Source organism: Anolis carolinensis, chromosome 6 (genome assembly GCF_035594765.1).
Source record: "Anolis carolinensis isolate JA03-04 chromosome 6, rAnoCar3.1.pri, whole genome shotgun sequence".
NCBI classification, from domain to species: domain Eukaryota; kingdom Metazoa; phylum Chordata; class Lepidosauria; order Squamata; family Dactyloidae; genus Anolis; species Anolis carolinensis.
Window position 1 is genome coordinate 116439697 of NC_085846.1, and position 17795 is coordinate 116457491.

Genomic DNA, 17795 nt, shown 5'->3' on the forward strand with positions numbered 1-17795 from the left:
ATAGGCAAAAGTTTATTATTTTCTGGCTTATGGTCCCTTCAGGTCTACACTTATTTTTTTATGCCAATCCCCTGCTCCCCAAATCCTGAACCCTATTAAAGCCGGGCTGTGGCGCAGGCTGTTGAGCAGCCTGCTACAATAAATCACTCTGACCATGAGGTCATGAGTTCGAGGCCAGCCCGTGGCGGGGTGAGCACCCATCAATTAAAAATAAAAATTAGCCCCTGCTTGTTGCTGACCTAGCAACCCGAAAGATAGTTGCATCTATTAAGTAGGAAATAAGGTACCACTTATACAAGTGGGGAGGCAAGTTTAACTAATTTACGACGTTGGAATGAGGAAGTGTCGTCACAGTGGATGATGAAGCAGTTGCTCCCCCCTGTGGCCAGAATCGAACATCCCCTCAGGAGAAGGTTAAATTGCCTCTGCGTCTGTCTGTCTCTGTCTCGGTTCGATGTGTTTATGGGCATTGAATGTTTGCCTTATATGTATATAATGTGATCCACCCTGAGTCCCCTTCGGGGTGAGAAAGAAGGGCAGAATATAAATACTGTAAATAAAATAAAATAAAATAAAATAAAATAAAATAAATAAAGGATATGAAGTCAGAGGAGAAAGGTGCAGCAAGGGTGCCTCCATTGCTTGGGAGGAGGGGTTTCTTGTGGGTCTAAATCAAGCCCCACAATTGTGGCTGAGCTTCCCTCCCCTCCCTGGAGCACACTCACATACACAAACCCTTCTCCCACCTAGAATATTTTAGGTCCCTCTCGCCTATTTTGTTCCAAGCCGCTGGTTGTCCTTCCCGTAATGGAGTGACCACAGTTGCGGTTTCAAATGCCTGGCTGCCGGTGCCAGAACAACCTTGGGGATGATTTATATTCTGCGCTCCTAGATAAACACCTTGGAACCTTGTTTGCACTTTGTTTCCCAGCCAAAAGGACTCTGGGCAGCTGGCCTTAATGCGCAGATGGCGCAGGGAAGAGTACAAACTGCGGGCTGGGAAGAGGCACAGAGCAAACAAAGGGGCCCGTCCTGCTGTTTTATGGTATGGCCCAATTTAGACTCAAATGCTGCCATGCTGTCTGTCAAAGGCTGGGGTTGGGATCCAAAAAGGAGACTGCTACCCTGACCACACATCCAATATATCTCATTTAAGTGAAAGAAAGGATCAAAGGAGGATCAGTTCTTTTCAGTAAATAGGCAAAACCAGAGATGTCTAAGTAAAGGCATCCTAAGCACAGCTCCGGAGAGTTGCAACTGTTGTCAGTGGTCAGTGTTGCAACCAAGAGTCCAATTTTCTACATTGCTATTTATTTATTTATTTATTTATTTATTTATTTACAGTATTTATATTCCGCCCTTCTTTCTCACCCCGAAGGGGACTCAGGGCGGATCACATTACACATATGAGGCAAACATTCAATGCCTTAACATAGAACAAAGACAGAGACAAACGCGGCTCCAAGCTGGCCTCGAACTCATGACCTCTTGGTCAGAGTGATTTGTTGCAGCTGGCTGCAGCTGGCTGCTCACCAGCCTGCGCCACAGCCCGAGCTGCTAGAAAATCCTGTTAATGGGAACAGGACTGCCTTCGTATTGTATATCTCACTGTCATTTGGATGTCTCTTTGAGAGCCTTCAGCACTTCAAAGATGACTTGTCGTCAGGCAACAAGAAGAGTATAGTCAAGAAGGCAATAACATTGGGAATAACACATGAGTTTGGAGAGGCTGCAATTATTTGCAGCCTCTCCAAACTCATTTGTTATTCCCAATGGAAAGTGCAAAATTGTGATCATGTGTTTTGCCTGATGAAGAAGCCAGTGACACTTCAAAAGACTGCATGATACATTTTGTGCGTTATGTGCTATTGGTTGTGCATCATACGATTTGTATTGCAAATGTCCGTCATATACAGCGGTGCATCCCATACTTTACATTGCAGTTGTCTATCCTATACTTTGCATCACAGTTCGGCATTCCATTACAGTTGGGCACTGCATTCTTTGTATTGTTGTTTATTCCAGGTCTTTAAAAACTTTTTCTACTCACAACCCCTTTCTGCCTGAAAAATCTTCACATGACTTCGTATATATATATATATATAGGTACAGTAGAGTCTCACTTATCCAACATAAATGGGCCAGCAGAACGTTGGATAAGTGAAAATGTTGGATAACAAGGAGGGATTAAGGAAAAGCCTATTAAATGTACAAATTAAATACCAAAACATCATATTTTACAATAAATCAAAAGAAAAAGCAGTTCAATACATGGTAATGTTATGTAGTAATTACTGAATTTATGAATTTAGCACCAAAATATCGCAATGTATTGAAAACATTGATTATAAAAATTGGCTACTAAAAAATTGACTACAAATAAAGATAGAATTGCATAAAACGAACTTATAGTAACAACATTGTAGGAAATTAAATCCATAAAAAGTTCAGTCCTTGCTGCCTAGAGGATCTGAGCAGGAGGCAGACTGTGTTGGATAATCCAGAATGTTGGCTAAGTGAATGTTGGATAAGTGAGACTCTACTGTATATAAAATAGGTATAAAAATCAATCATGTATTGATATCAAACCAGCATAGGCAAGGCTTGCTAAACAGGCTGATTTTACTTTTTATGAAGTACATCTGAAGCATCTTCTTCAGAGTCACTGCAAACACTGCATGTTGTTCCTAACAGATATGTGTAATATCCAAAACAGAAATATTTTATTGTGAGGGTGACCCTAACATTGAATGAAGGGGACCCCATTTGAGGTTGGGACCCACAGTTCAAGAAGCAGTAGTCTATCCTATACTTTGCATTACTGTTATGCATCCCATAGTTGGCATTGTGCTTGGGCATCCCATACTTTGCAATTGCAGTTGCACGTCCCATAGTTTGCATTGTGTTTGTGCCTCCCATTCTTTACCATTGTAGTTATGCATCCTATACTTCCACTTATGGTTGCAAATTCTGGTTCTAAATAGTTTATTGTGTATTGTATATTTCCAAATGTGGGTATATTTACACCACGCTCCAATCTCAGAGCCAAAACACAAAAAAGACCCAACCAGCTCTACTTTTGGTGATGGGTTCAAGCGCCCCAAAGCTTCTGAAGATTACCGTAAGATATTCAGCGATTCCTTCCTATCCAGCACAGGGTGCGGGGAAGAATTTTCTTGTCCCTTCACCAGCTGCTTTTGAGAGCCCAGGAGAGCAATGAGCATCTGAAAAAACAAACATCTGGCCCAAGGCAATGGCTGCGGACAGCGACGTCTTCCTCAGGAATCTTGAGAACCCAAACACTGCCCTCCTGTTCGCATCCCAAAAGTGGGAAGACGTGGGCACTGCCAAGCCAAGGGTACCTTGCGGAGAAGGGGAACAGGAGGGCAGTGTTTCCTGAAGACTCTCTGTACCCTTTCCTGCAAACCTCATCCTCACTCTATCTCGCAGGGCATCCGCCTCCATCGTCATTTCCAGGCAATTGGGGAAGGCTGCTAAACAGAGCCTTCAGCCGCCCTTCTCGGAAAAGGAAACCTTCTTGGAATAAGGCACCCCATTAGCATCCGACCCTCTAAACAGCAACTGGGAGCAACTCTTGGAAATGTTACATTTGGGGACTGCAAGACCCACAGTCCCTGGAAAACTAGAAGATTCTGAAAGCACTCATCCAAAAACTTATATTTTCTAAGCTTCAATGCTAGGCTGAATTTCACCTGTTCACCAGTGAATGAGTTTCGTGGTAATTCCTTCATGAAATACACTCAGTCCCCGTGTTCACTGGAGTTAGGGCAAAAGCTCCCCATAAAAGTGGCAAACTTGCAAATAAAAATGCATTTTTTGTTTTATAGGGATCTCTAAATCCTCCAGCACAACTGTTTGGTCAAGGTTTTCTGGGAGTTGATCACAAGATTGTGCCAAATAACCAGAAGTGTTCTCTGTGAAAGTGCTAGGTTCTCCTGCACAACTCTGTGCTCAGTTTCCACCAGAAATTAATCACAGAGTCACACTGAAGGACCTAGAGAACATTTGACTGTAATGCATGAATAAATAAGTCCACAAAAGTGGAACTCCCAAGTCAGAAGGCCAACTGTACATCAAGAGTGGCCAAAAATGTCTGATTCCGTGGCTACCCTTCTTTCCTAACAGTTGGCTATTGTAGTGAATTTGAAGACGTTTCCACTCTGGTTCAGGTCCATGTTCTATCATCACAGTTGTTTCTTCTCTGTTTTTCTCTTGCAGAAGGGTACTGTGTTCCAGAATGGGACACCCTCATCTGTTGGCCGGAAAGTGCTCCAGGGACATTGGTCTCCATGCCGTGCCCAGATTACATCTTTGACTTCAACCACAAAGGTGAATCCCTCGATGTGGGGCAGATATTTTGACCCAGCCAGACCAAAGAAGATGAACCTATCATGGGGTCTTCTTGGCAAGGCTTGTTCAGAGGACCTTTGCCATGGTCTTCCTCTGTGGCTGAGGTCACACCATAGGTTTCCATGGCTGGGCAAGGATTCAAACCCTGGTCACCGGAGTCATAGTCCAATGCCCAAACCATGACTCCATATTAGTACACTTGGATACTTGTAGGCTGAAAAGGCACCATTCTTCCATTTTGAGATCCCATTGGCTCCTGCCCACCAAATTCTGCTGTGTTTATGGACCAAGCTTTAGCAGGAAGTTAATCTCTGACCCATTGCCATGTTTAAACTCTCATTTTCTTGCCTCCTTCCTTAGGCCATGCCCACCGGCAGTGTGACCGGAATGGGAGCTGGGTCCAGGTGCCCAGCGTCAACCTCACCTGGGCCAACTACAGTGAATGTGCCAAGTTCTTCCCCATTGACACAAGGCAAAAGGTATGGGAAATGGAAATGCAATATTCCCATTGTGCATTTTACTACTACTACTACTACTACTACTACTACTACTTCTACTACTGCTACAATGGCCAACACACATTTTGGTACCTCCAATGTTATCCCTGTTTCTGAGTATATTTGATCTGCTGATTCCAAAAATGGCACCAGTTTTCCTGCATCTGTTCTAGTTTTTGAGATACATAACATATGGTATCTATCAGTCTGTGTCGGCTTGCCCATAGAAAACCATGATAACCTTATCTGAAAAACTAGAGCTGATGTGATCCGTCTAATATCATTTTCTAAATTGGGTTCCAAAGAACCCCAGAAACAAGCCTAAAAACCAAGATTTTTTATTGGGTTTGTTGTTGTTGTTGTTGTTGTTGTTGTTGTTGTTGTTGTTGTTATCTGGCATCCTAGATTCATCATATTGGAAACATTTTCTGTTCCTGGTTTGAAAGTCTTATTTCCAATTTAATTGTGTGTTACTTACTTTGAAAGTAGTTATTCTACTCCAGCAACTTTGTTTTTGTGGCTGCCACAAATTAGGTTGAATTGGGTGAGACTCAAGGATGAAATATTCAATGAAAAACTAGAGCAAAATGTGCTGCAGGATAATGTCCCTGCCACAAAGACAAAGTTTTTGCAGTTTAGTAAACTTTTCCCATGTCTTTATGATAGAACTGATTAGGAAATGACATTTATAACCCAGGAACAAAAATCATGTTACCTTGTGTAATTAAAGACTTTATGACTCATGAGGATTTCATCACATTAGAGCAGGGGTCCCCAAACTTTTTAAGCTGAGGGCCGGTCCACAATCCTTCAGACTGTTGAGGGGCCGGATTATCATTTGAAAAAAATGCAAACAAATTCTGATGCACACTGCATTTGTCTTATTTGTAGTGCAAAAACAACAACAACAACAACAATGAAAGAACAATACAATATTTAAAAATAAAAACAATTTTAACCAACATAAATTTATCAGGATTTCAATGGGAAGTGTGGTCCTGCTTCTGGCCAATGAGATAGTCAAATTAATTAGGGTTGTTGTTGTTGTTGTTGTTGTTGTGTGCCTTCAAGTCATTTCAGACTTTGGGTGAGCCCAAGTCTAAAATGTATTTATTTATTTATTTATTATTTACTGCATTTATTTACTACATTTGTATCACACCCTTCTCACCCCAAAGGGGACTCAGTGGCTTACAAATTATATGTACATACAATATATTATATTATTAGCATAGCACAATATTACCATTATATATTACTTTGTTGAACTATACCACTATACTGTAATATTATTAGTAATATTATATGTAATATAGAATATATAATTAATATTATTATATGGTATTATTATTAGTGTTATATTGTATTACATTATAATATTATTATCAATATTATATGTATATACAATATATTATATTATAAAACTGAGGGCGGGGGCCAGGTAAATGACCTCGGAGGGCCGCATCCGGCCCCCGGGCCTTAGTTTGGGGACCCCTGCATTAGAGCATCTATCCACTTTAAATCAGGTTGCTGCCTCCTGCAGAATTCTGGGACTTGTAGTTTAGAAAAAGGCCTTTAAAATGCTCAGCCAAAGAGGTCCTAGGCCTCACTAAACTACAAACCCCAGAATTCTGGAGGAAATAGCAACTAGATTTAAAGTGGATAGATGCTGTAGTGTGATGGAGATCACTAAGAGAACTGGGGGTCCTTCCATACAGCTGAATAAAATCCCACATTATGTGCTTTGAACTGGAATATATAGCAGCGTGGACTCAGATAACCCAGTTCAAACCACACATTGTGGGATTTTCTGCTTTGATATTCTGGCCCTGGGTGTGTTTAACTTGGATGAGAGAAGGGGATGTAAAAAGAGTCTAGGAGTCTTAGCAGATTAAGTATGAAGTGCAATATTTATATATATATAATATACACAGTAGAGTCTCGCTTATCCAACATAAACAACCGGCAGAATGTTGGATAAACAAAAATGTTGGATAATAAGGAGGGATTAAGGAAAAGCCTATTAAACATCAAATTATGTTATGATTTTACAAATTAAGCACCAAAACATCATGTTATACAACAACAAATCAACAGAAAAAGCAGTTCAATACACGGTAACGTTATGTAGTAATTACTGTATTTACGAATTTAGCACCAAAACATTGCAATGTATTGAAAACATTGACTACAAAAACATTTGACTCCTAAAAACTGGCTACAAATAAAGATAGAATTGTATAAAATGAACTTACAATAACAACATTGTCAGAAGTTAAATTCATATAAAGTTCAGTTCGTGCTGCCTAGAGAAACAGCTGTGGATCTGGGCAGGAGGAAGACTGAGTTGGATAATCCAGAACGTTGGATAAGCGAAGGTTGGATAAGTGAGACTCTAGATAAAGGTAAAGGTTTCCCCTGACATTAAGTCCAGTCATGATTGACTCTGGGGGTTGGTGCTCATCTCCATTTCTAAGCCAAAGAGCAGGCATTGTCCATAGACACCTCCAAGGTCATTTGGCCGGCATGACTGCATGTGAGACTCTACTATATATATAATTTTCATGAGATATTCCAGTTTATGGCACATAGATTAATGTGAAAGAGATTTGGGAGTCTTAGTAGACCACGGGTTGATCATGAGTCAACATTGTGATACAGCAGCTAAAAAGGCCAATGCGAATCTAGGCTACATTCATGGGATTATAATATCCGTGTTGAGGGAAGTCATAACTCCACTCTATTCTGCTTTGGAGTCCAACAGAATCTCCTTCTCTGAAAAGAGGCTACATGGCCGTCTGTTGGGAGGGCTTAGGTTGTGCATTCCTACAGAGCAAGATGGGGTTGGTCCCTTCCAACTATGGTTTTCGGATTCTCCTTCTGCTGATAGTAAATACTTATTTATTTCAACAAGTATTTGATGTTTAAAATGTTTGCTGGGGATGCTTTGGTTAGAGATGCTGCATCAAACAATAGACTAGAAAGGATGGCCATGGGGGTCTCTTCCAACTCTATGATCCTATGTTTCTTTTTTTCTACACAACCATGAGTGGAGTAGGAGTGCTCTTCAGTTTTCATGGGCCAATCCTAATAGATTTTGCACCCGCCTTCAGTAGTCTTTTGCAATGCTCAAGGATCAGCAACTGGATGAGGAGAAAGCATACTCTCTTTCTCTCTTTCTCACATGCACCATTCAAGCTCCACCGGCTGTAGCTGCTGCCTCCAGTGTTTATTTAGTTTCTGAATAGATTAACATTGGCAAACTCCATGCTCCGGCAGGGAATGCGGCCAGGAAAACATTCCTACTTCCCAGGTTTGGGGGATTCTGATGTAATCGGATTGAGGTTAGATATCCGAGTGTGGGGAGCTCTCCTCCAGCGCCAATACAACACCAGAAATATTATTTTGTAAGACAATTACCTTTCATGGGTCCTGGCTCAGGAGGGAAATCAGGCAGAAAACCCAGTCTCGTGAGAGATGCAAAAAGCAAAGTTTATTTTCACCATAGCCATGAGAAGGCAGAACAGCCGTACACACCCACTTCAATGCATCCCGTACCATACAAATGGCCACCGCAATATGTGCGCAGTTAACAAAGAATATATACCTTGGCTTATCCAAAATTGACCAATGGCTGAGGGTCTTCCTCACCTTCCACGCCTACTTTGGTATAAGTCAGTGATGGCCAACCTATGACACGCGTGTCAACACTGACACGCCTAGCCATTTTTGCTGACACGCTGCCACATGCAGATTGATTGGATGACTATGTCTTTTGTGGCCAAATTTGATGCGATTTGGTCCAGTGGTTTTGTTGTTTACTCTATGGGAATTATGCACATTACATTTATATATATATATATATATATATATATAGATAGAGAGAGAGAGAGAGAGAGAGAGAGAGAGAGAGAGAGAGAGAGAGAGAGATTATCATTATATCATTCTATTATTATTCTATTATTATTGCAGTATATTATATTATTGCTATTATATTATTATTATATTATTCATTATTCATGACTACATTGAAACTAGAATAGAGAGAAATCAGTGTGGAAACTGCAAGAGGTACCATAGATTGTTGTACATGGAAATAATGGTAGTAAATAGTTTTTGATTTATTAAATACAGTTATATATTACAATTATACATTTTTGTTATTTAAATTATACATATTGTGAAATTACGGGTTTTTTCTCGAAGTGACACACCACCCAAGTCATGCTAGATTTTTTGGTGAATTTTGACACACCAAGCGCAAAAGGTTGCCCATCATTGGTATAAGTGATACCTGTGACCTCACTTGTTGATTTCAAGCTAACTTTTGGTTTTGGAACCTTCTGGAGAAAGGCACCAGCTCACAAGATGGGAGGGGCATATGCAGAGGCAAAGTCACATAGGCAAAAGTTTACTATTTTCTGGCTTATGGTCCATTTAGAAGTCTCTTGATCTGCATCTGCCAGGTAAAATTAGTGTATTTGGACACTGCTTGATGCACTTCCATCCTTGGAGATGTAGTTTGATAAGGTCTGGAGCCTTCTGTGCCCATGAAAGCCAAACTACAACTCAGAGGATTCCTTAGCACTGAGCCACAGTTGGAGTTGATTTGAAGTCACAAAAAAACAAGCAACTGCCCTCATGTCTCCTGCAGGAAATCTTCCACCGCCTCTATGTGATTTATACTGTGGGCTACTCCATCTCCTTGACCTCCCTAACCATTGCTGTTCTTATCCTGGGCTATTTCAGGTAAGCAGTTTCAATTCCGTCTCCATCATTTCTTCATCCATGTATGCGGATGTGTGCACATCTATGGCAAAGGCAGAGGCAGCTGAAAAGGCCAATGCGATTCTAGGCTACATCAATAAAAGTACAGGCAGTCCCCCAGTTACGAACAAGAGAGGTTTTGTAGGTTTGTTCTTCAGTTGAACTTGTATGTAAGTCAGAACAGGTACATTTTTAAGTACATTTTTAACAGGTACATTTTTAATCATATATGTAGGTAAAAATAAAGGTTTTCCCCTGACATGAAGTCTAGTTGTGTCTGACTCTGGGAGTTGGTGCTCATGTCCATTTCTAATTTGAAGAGCCGGCATTGTCCGTAGACACCTCCAAGGTCATATGACCAGCATGACTGCATGGAGCACTGTTACCTTCCTTCTCGCTAAGGCAGTACCTATTGATCTACTCACATTTTCATGTTTTCGAACTGCTAGGCTGGCAGAAGTTGGGGCTAACAGCGGGAGCTCATCCCGCTCCCCAGATTTGTTTGTAACTCAGGGACAGCCTGTATAGTGTGTTGTCGAAGGCTTTCATGGTCGGTTGCTGTGAGTTTTCATGGCCATATTCCAGAAGCATTCTCTCCTGACATTTCACCCACTTCAATGGCAGGCATCTTCAGAGGTTGTTGAGGTCTGCTGGAAACTAGGCAAGTGGGGTTTGTATATCTGTGGAATGATGTCCCGGGTGGGAGAAACTCTTGCCTGTTGGAGACAAGTATTAATGTTGCAATTGGCCCCCTTGTTTAGCATTGAATAGCCTTTCGGCTTCAGGGCCAGGCTGATTCCTGCTTGGGAGAATCCTTTTTCTGGGAGGTATTATCTGGTGATAATACCTCTCTATAAAAGATTTCCAGCTAACACCTCCCAACAAAGGATTCCCTCAGGCAGGAATCAGCTGAGCCTTGAAACTGCAAGGCTTTTCAATGCTCATCAAAGTGATTAATTGTAACATTCACACTTGCCTCCAACAGACAAGAGTTCTTTCTCCCACTCTGGACGTTCCGTGCTTAGTTTCTCCATATACCCTCACTACCTCTGAGAATGCCTGCCATAGATGTGGGTGAAACGTCAGGAGAGAATGCTTCTGGAACATGGCCACACAGCCCGGAAAACTCACAGCAACCCAGGCTGTATAGTGTCTAGATGGAGAAAAGTCTTAGTCCCACTCTGTTCTGCTTTGGTTAGAGCTCATCTAGAATAACCTTGTGTCCAGTTCTGGACAAGATAATTCAAGAAGGATATGAATAAGCTCAGGCCTGGGCAAACTTGGGCCCTCCAGGTGTTTTGGACTTCAACTCCCACAATTCCTAACAGCCGGTAGGCTGTTAGGAATTGTGGGAGTTGAATTCCAAAACACCTGGAGGGACCAAGTTTGCCTATGCCTGAACAAGATGGACATGGGCCATGTGAACCACAGAAGCAAAAGTTGTCCATCTCAGGATTAGAAATCTTATGGATGCATTTTTGGGTTGTGACATTCATGACTAAGGGACACCTTGAGTGGTCCTTTTTGATGCTGATTCTCCGCTTCTCTCCTCCTTCCAGGCGCTTGCACTGTACACGGAATTACATCCACATGCACCTCTTTGTCTCCTTCATGCTCCGGGCCATCAGCATCTTCGTGAAGGACGCCGTGCTCTACTCGGGCTCCGCGCTGGAGGAGACGGAGCGCATCTCAGAAGAGGACTTTAAGTCCATCACCGAGGCGCCTCCGGCAGACAAATCTTCCCTTGTGAGTGTCACCTTCCTGTTGCCCTGAACCCAAGTGCCATGGATAGAACAAGAAGGGGACAACGGTGCGAAACTTATCCCCAGATAAACCCATAGTCTGGATCCAAAGGTGCATCTACACAGTAGAATCAATCCAGTTGGACACGACTTTAATGACCCTAACTCAATGCTATGGATGCACCACCATTCTTGGGCAGAAAATGTCACAGACATACAATTGAAACTATTACGCAGTTCTAGTGTTGTCGAAGCCTTTGGTGGCTCAGTGTGTTAAAGCACTGAGCTGCTGAACTTGCAGACCGAAAGGTCCCAGGTTAAAATCTGGGGAGCGGAGTGAGCACCTGCTGTTAGCACCAGCTTCTGCCAACCCAGCAGTTCAAAAACATGCAAATGTGAGTAGATCAATAGGTACCGCTCCAGCTGGAAAGTAACGGCATTCCATGCAGTCATGCCAATGGCCACATGACCTTGGAGGTGTCTATGGACAACGCCGGCTCTTCGGCTTAGAGATGACTACCAACCCCCAGAGTCGGTCACGACTGGACTTAACGTCAGGGGAAACCATTACCTTTTACTAGTGTTGTCGAAGGCTTTTATAGCCAGAAGTACTGGGTTGTATGGCCATGTTCCAGTAGCATTCTCTCCTGACGTTTTGCCTGCATCTGTGACCGGCATGATACCACTTGAATTGGATGACTCAATGCTATGAGATCTTGGGAGTTGTAGTTTAGTGAGGCAACAATCACTCTTTGGCAGAGACGGTGAAAGGGTTTATAAACATTATTATTATTATTATTATTATTATTATTATTATTATTATTATTATTATTGTATGACACAGCAAACAAGATAGATATGCTGGATTTCATATCACAAAATCACAAGTCAAACACTTCCCAAGTGTCTAGGATTGTGTGATTTATTATTATTATTATTATTATTATTATTATTATTATTATTATTATTATTATTTTATTGTATGACATAGCAAACAAGATAGACATGCTGGATTTCCTTTCACAAAATCACAAGTCAAACTCTTCCCAAGTGTCTAGGACTGTGTGATGTATTTCGGATGATGCGTGCAGATCCCAGTCGGGTGGCCTTTTGCAGTTGGCAGATCGTAATTTTGTCAATGTCTATTGTTTCCAAATGCCGGCTGAGATCTTTTGGCACGGCACCCAGTGTGCCCATCACCACCGGGACCACCTGCACTGGTTTCTGCCAGAGTCTTTGAAGTTCAATCTTGAGGTCCTGATAGTGGCTGAGTTTTTCCTGTTGTTTTTCGTCAATGCAACTGTCACCTGGGATGGCGACATCAATGATCCAAACTTTTTTCTTTATTATTATTATTATTATTATTATTATTATTATTATTATTATTATTATTATTTCGAAGGCTTTCATGGCCAGAATCACAGGATTGCTGTGAGTTTTTTGTGCTGTAGGGCCATGGTCCAGTAACATTGTCTCCTGGCGTTTTGCCTGCATCTGTGACCGGCATCTTCAGAGGTCTTTTGGAAGTGAGGCAAATGGAGTTTTATGTATACCTGTGGAATAATGTCCAAGGTGGGAGAAAGAAAGAAACCTTGCCTGTTTAAAGCAAGTGTGAACCAGAACCAAGACCAAGTAAATAAAGAACACCACTCAGAAGCAGAACTCCAGACAGCAAGCAATCAAGGGCCAGTTAACACCTCCCAAACGGAGGATGTCTACAAGCAACAACAGCCAGGCAACCTCTATGCAGATTCCTTCAGTGACTGGCTTTGCAAATTCATGGCTATGCGATGCTATTCAAGCTTGGTCATTGCAACATTCACACTTGCTTTAAACAGAGACCCTGGACATTCCACAGGTATATACACACTCCACTTGCCTCACTGCCAACAGAACCTCTGGAGATGCCATTAGCAACAGATGCAGGTGAAACATCAGGAGAGAATGCTGCTTGGACGTGGCTATACAGCCCGAAAAACTCACAGCAACCCAGTCCTAGCGTTACTTAAATACGTAATATTTTATACCCAACATCAATTGATACCCAGTGGCCTTCACCGCTAGGTGGCACTGTGGATCAAATCTCACACTTCTTTCTCGGCTGCTTTTAGGTGAACCTGTTTCCATCCTTCTTTTATCCAATGCATAATATGGCTTGATTTGTATGTATTTAGAGCCTGACATTCCAAGCATACATGCCTCAAGTTCCTCTATGTATTTGTCGTTTGTATGCCTTGAAGTCATTCCTGGCATATGGTGACCCTAAGGCAGAGCCGGTCCAAGGTAATTTTCAAGTGTAGGCAAACAGAAATTTTGGCGCCCTCCCCCCCCCCCCAAAAACCCAATCACTGAAAAATAAAAGTGTTGGATAAGCAAAAATGTTTGATAATAAGGAGAGATTAAGGAAAAGCCTAAATAAACAACACTCTGAAAATGGGAAATCCAGACAGGAAACAATCAGGGCCAAGTAACACCCCCCAAACAAGGATGCCCCCAGGGAGGAAGCCCCACTTGCCTTGCTTCCTAGACTTCCTACAGAGGAGGAGTTGGATGACCCAGTAGTCTGAATCAGTACAACTATTTCTGACAATGTATGTCAGATTTTCTCAAACTGACATTTTCCAGAAGTGCTGGACATTCATTACTGCCATCTCTGCCTTGCACATCCATTAGAAAGTGTAGATTCTATATCTTTGCTAAACTAAATAGTTGCATACAGGTGTTAAAACTTTAATCCTCGGGAAACTCTACTTATAAATGAAGGTACTAGGACTTATTTAACAATTTCCCTCCTTTCTCATAAATGGGGACAAAAGTGGCTCACCTATGAATTAAAACAAGCTCCATAAATTAAAAAGTAACAGTAGAAAATGAACATTCAATTAAATAAGTGTGTATGCATTAAATTAATTCACCCAAGTTAGGTAAGATAAGCAATACTTACTTCACAGGCTTTCCAAAAACCATATTGTCTTCCTAGGCTCCTTTCTGCTGCAGGAGACAGGAGTTGCCTCGATGGCGCCCCCAACAACATGGCGCCACAGGCAAGTGCCTAGTTTGCCTGGTGGTAGAACCGCCTCTGCCCTAAGGCAATGATGGGCAACCTTTTGCACTTGGTGTGTCAAAATTCACCAAAAAACCTAGCATGACTTGGGTGGTGTGTCACTTTGAGAAGTAAAACCATAATTTCACAATATATATAGTTTAAATAACAAAAATATACAATTGTAATATATAACTATTTAATAAATCAAAAACTGTTTACTAAAATTATTTCCATGTACAACCATCTATGGTACCTCTTGCAGTTTCCACGCTGATTTCTCTCGGTTGTAGTTTCAATGAAGTCATGAATAATGAATAACATAATAATAATATAATAGTAATAATATAACAATATACTACAATAATAATAGAATGATATTAGTAAAGGTAAAGGTTTTCCCCTGACGTTAAGTCCAGTCGTGACCGACTCTGGGGGTTGGTGCTCATCTCCATTTCTAAGCCGAAGAGCCGGCGTTGTCCGTAGACACATCCAAGGTCATGTGGCTGGAATGACTGCATGGAGCACCGTTACCTTCCCGCTGGAGCGGTATCTATTGATCTACTCACATTTGCATGTTTTCGAACTTCTAGGTTGGCAGAAGCTGAAGCTAACAGCGGGTGCTCACTCCACTCCCCGGATTTGAACCTGGGACCTTTTGGTCTGCAAGTTCAGCAGCTCAGTGCTTTAACACACTGAGCCACCGGAGGCTCCAGAATGAATATATATATATATATATATATATATATATATATATATATATGTAATGTGCTTAATTCCCATGGAGTAAACAACAAAACCACTGGACCAAATTACACCAAATTTGGCCACAAAAGACATAGTCATCCAATCAATCTCCATGCGGCAGCGTGTCAGCAAAAATGGCTAGGCATGTCAGTGCTGACACGCGTGTCATAGGTTGGCCATCACTGCCCTAAGGCAACTCTGGGGATGTCTTGACAAGATTGGTTCAGAAGGGTTTGACTGTGACTTTCCCAAGATCTCCATAAGTCTGTGACATTGCATAGACATACAGCAGCATTCCTATGCCCAGAGACTATGTGTCTGACCCCTCCCTCTCTTTCCGCAGGTGGGCTGCAAGGTAGCCGTGACCTTGTTCCTTTACTTCCTGGCCACCAACTACTACTGGATCCTGGTGGAAGGCCTCTACCTCCACAGCCTCATCTTCATGGCATTCTTCTCGGAGAAGAAGTATCTTTGGGGATTAACCTTCTTCGGTTGGGGTGAGTCTCCGTTCACCTTCCGTCCTTATCAATAGGTCTGTTAATGTGGGATTTGTGTTTTGTTAGTGTTTAAATGAAATTTGTGTCTGGCATGTATTGCATACAGGTTGCATCATCCAGAGTATGCTATAATCTGTAAAGAGTTAATGACTGAGAAGCTGTGTTGACCTTGATGTGTGGCTGGAACCTTGGGAGTATCCAGACTCAAGTGTGTTTGTACATTACTGATTGTGTTCACTTGAGATCTTTCTCTGTTCTGAGTTTGCGTCTGCCTAGAGTGAAAGCCAAGCCTGTGTTCGTCTGCAATTCTGTTTGTTTTGTAAAGTAAAGCTTTGTATATATTTTTAACATCGTTTCTGACGTCTCTTCGTTCTGCGCTCCATTGACAACATACAACTGCTGCTACGCTGCGAATTACTCTGACAAGGTCAAAGCATTTCACGTGACTTTACTGGGATGTTTAATACTTGGATGTGGAGCTTAACACATGGACTTCAAGAAACATCCAACTCAGATATTGCATACTATCTTATTTATTTATTTGCAGCATTTATTAATACTGGGGACTCAGGGCAGATCACAATGTACATATACATGGCAAACTTCCAATGCCATTAGACATGCGACACACACAGACAAAGGCACAGAGGCTATTTAACACAATCCAGCTTCTGGCTTCATGAGGGTATGCTCGATTCTGGCCACAGGGGGAGCTGTTGCTTCATCATCTACTGTGACGCCGAGTCCTTGATGGAGTACTTCCTCATCTGCCGGCACACAGGCTGACGTAAATTAGTTAAATTAGCCGCCCTGCATAAGCAGTCCCTAAATTTCCTACTTGACAGATGCAACTGTCTTTCGGGTTGCTTAGGTAAACAACGAGCTAGACTATCTAATGGTCGGCACTCAATCTGACCCAGGCTTCGAACTCATGACCTCTCGGTTGGTTGTAATTTATTGCAGCTGGCTACTAACTAGCTGCGCCACAGCCTGGCCCCATATCATCTCATGCTATGCACCACAGATTGGCTGCACTGATACCAAAAAAGATGAGTTCTGGAACAAGCTGGATGCATGCTTGCAATTAATTCCACCCTTGGAAGAGACTTAAATGGCAATGTAGGACGACAGCGGGATGGCCATGCGCTAGATCATCTTCTATGTCATCAAGTGTTGCTTGTGTTGCACCATGCTTATGATGAACCCCAATACTATTCATCTAAGAACGTATTTGTCAATATGAGCTCTGTTTCCGTAATTCAATTTTGCCAAGTGCTACATTGGAGGTGGTGATATGTAACTGCCTGAGAACCTACACCCAAATCTACAGCCATCACTCATATGGAACTCATCTTATGTGGACTTAATATAGACATTACTCCATGGCCAAAAATGTGCAGCTGCATGAAAACGGGGATTTGAATATTGCAAAGTAACAATAAGATGAGAACTAAAATGGACAAGATTCCCTTTTAGGAAAGAATGCTGCTGATAGTCTGGACACAGTCTTGTCTTGAACTCAAACTGTTGACTTATGGGGATCCAATGAATTCTATAGGGTTTCCTTAGGCAAGGGAGACTCAGAACTGGTTTTGCCCATTCTTTCTTCTGAAATATCACCTAATAATAATAATAATAATAATAATAATAATAATAATAATAACAACAACAACAACAACAACAACAACAACAACAACAACACTTTATTTATATCCCATCCTTCTCTCCATGGGGACTCAGAGCAGTGTAAACAGATACAGGCAAGCATTCAATGCCTTGTTACAATACAACGAGATACACATACACAGACAAAGGCAAAGGCTTCTCCTTTCATTTCCGGCTTTGGGAGCGATGCTCATCGCTGGCTCTGGGGAGATACTCTTCTCCATTTCCATTTCCATGCTGTCACCTCCTAGTCATTTCATTGACATGACTCCTTGGAGTGTCTTTTTGCCTTTTCCCACCAAAGCAGTACCTATTTATCTACTCACGTTTGCATGTTTTCGAACTGCTAAGTTGGCAGGAGCTAGAGCTAACAGCGGGAGCTTACCCCATCCAGCGGATTCAAACTGCCAAACTTCAGGTCAGCAGTTTAGCAGCACAAGGGTTTGAGCCATTGTGCCACCGCGGC

At 41.9% G+C, this 17795-nt stretch overlaps 1 protein-coding gene across 2 annotated transcripts in view; it reads left to right on the forward strand.

The window, feature by feature from the left end:
* The window catches only part of pth1r (parathyroid hormone 1 receptor), a 164392-nt gene that overhangs the window by 120494 nt on the left and 26103 nt on the right, over nucleotides 1-17795 (forward strand). The window contains exons 3-7 of one of the 2 annotated variants that reach the window (XM_062984114.1): nucleotides 4240-4350; nucleotides 4732-4850; nucleotides 9523-9617; nucleotides 11195-11381; nucleotides 15511-15664. In XM_062984114.1, coding sequence (XP_062840184.1) covers nucleotides 4240-4350; nucleotides 4732-4850; nucleotides 9523-9617; nucleotides 11195-11381; nucleotides 15511-15664 — 666 coding nt within the window. Of the gene's footprint in view, nucleotides 1-4239; nucleotides 4351-4731; nucleotides 4851-9522; nucleotides 9618-11194; nucleotides 11382-15510; nucleotides 15665-17795 lie in introns of those variants that run through there. The other variant, XM_062984116.1, reaches the window with a different exon arrangement.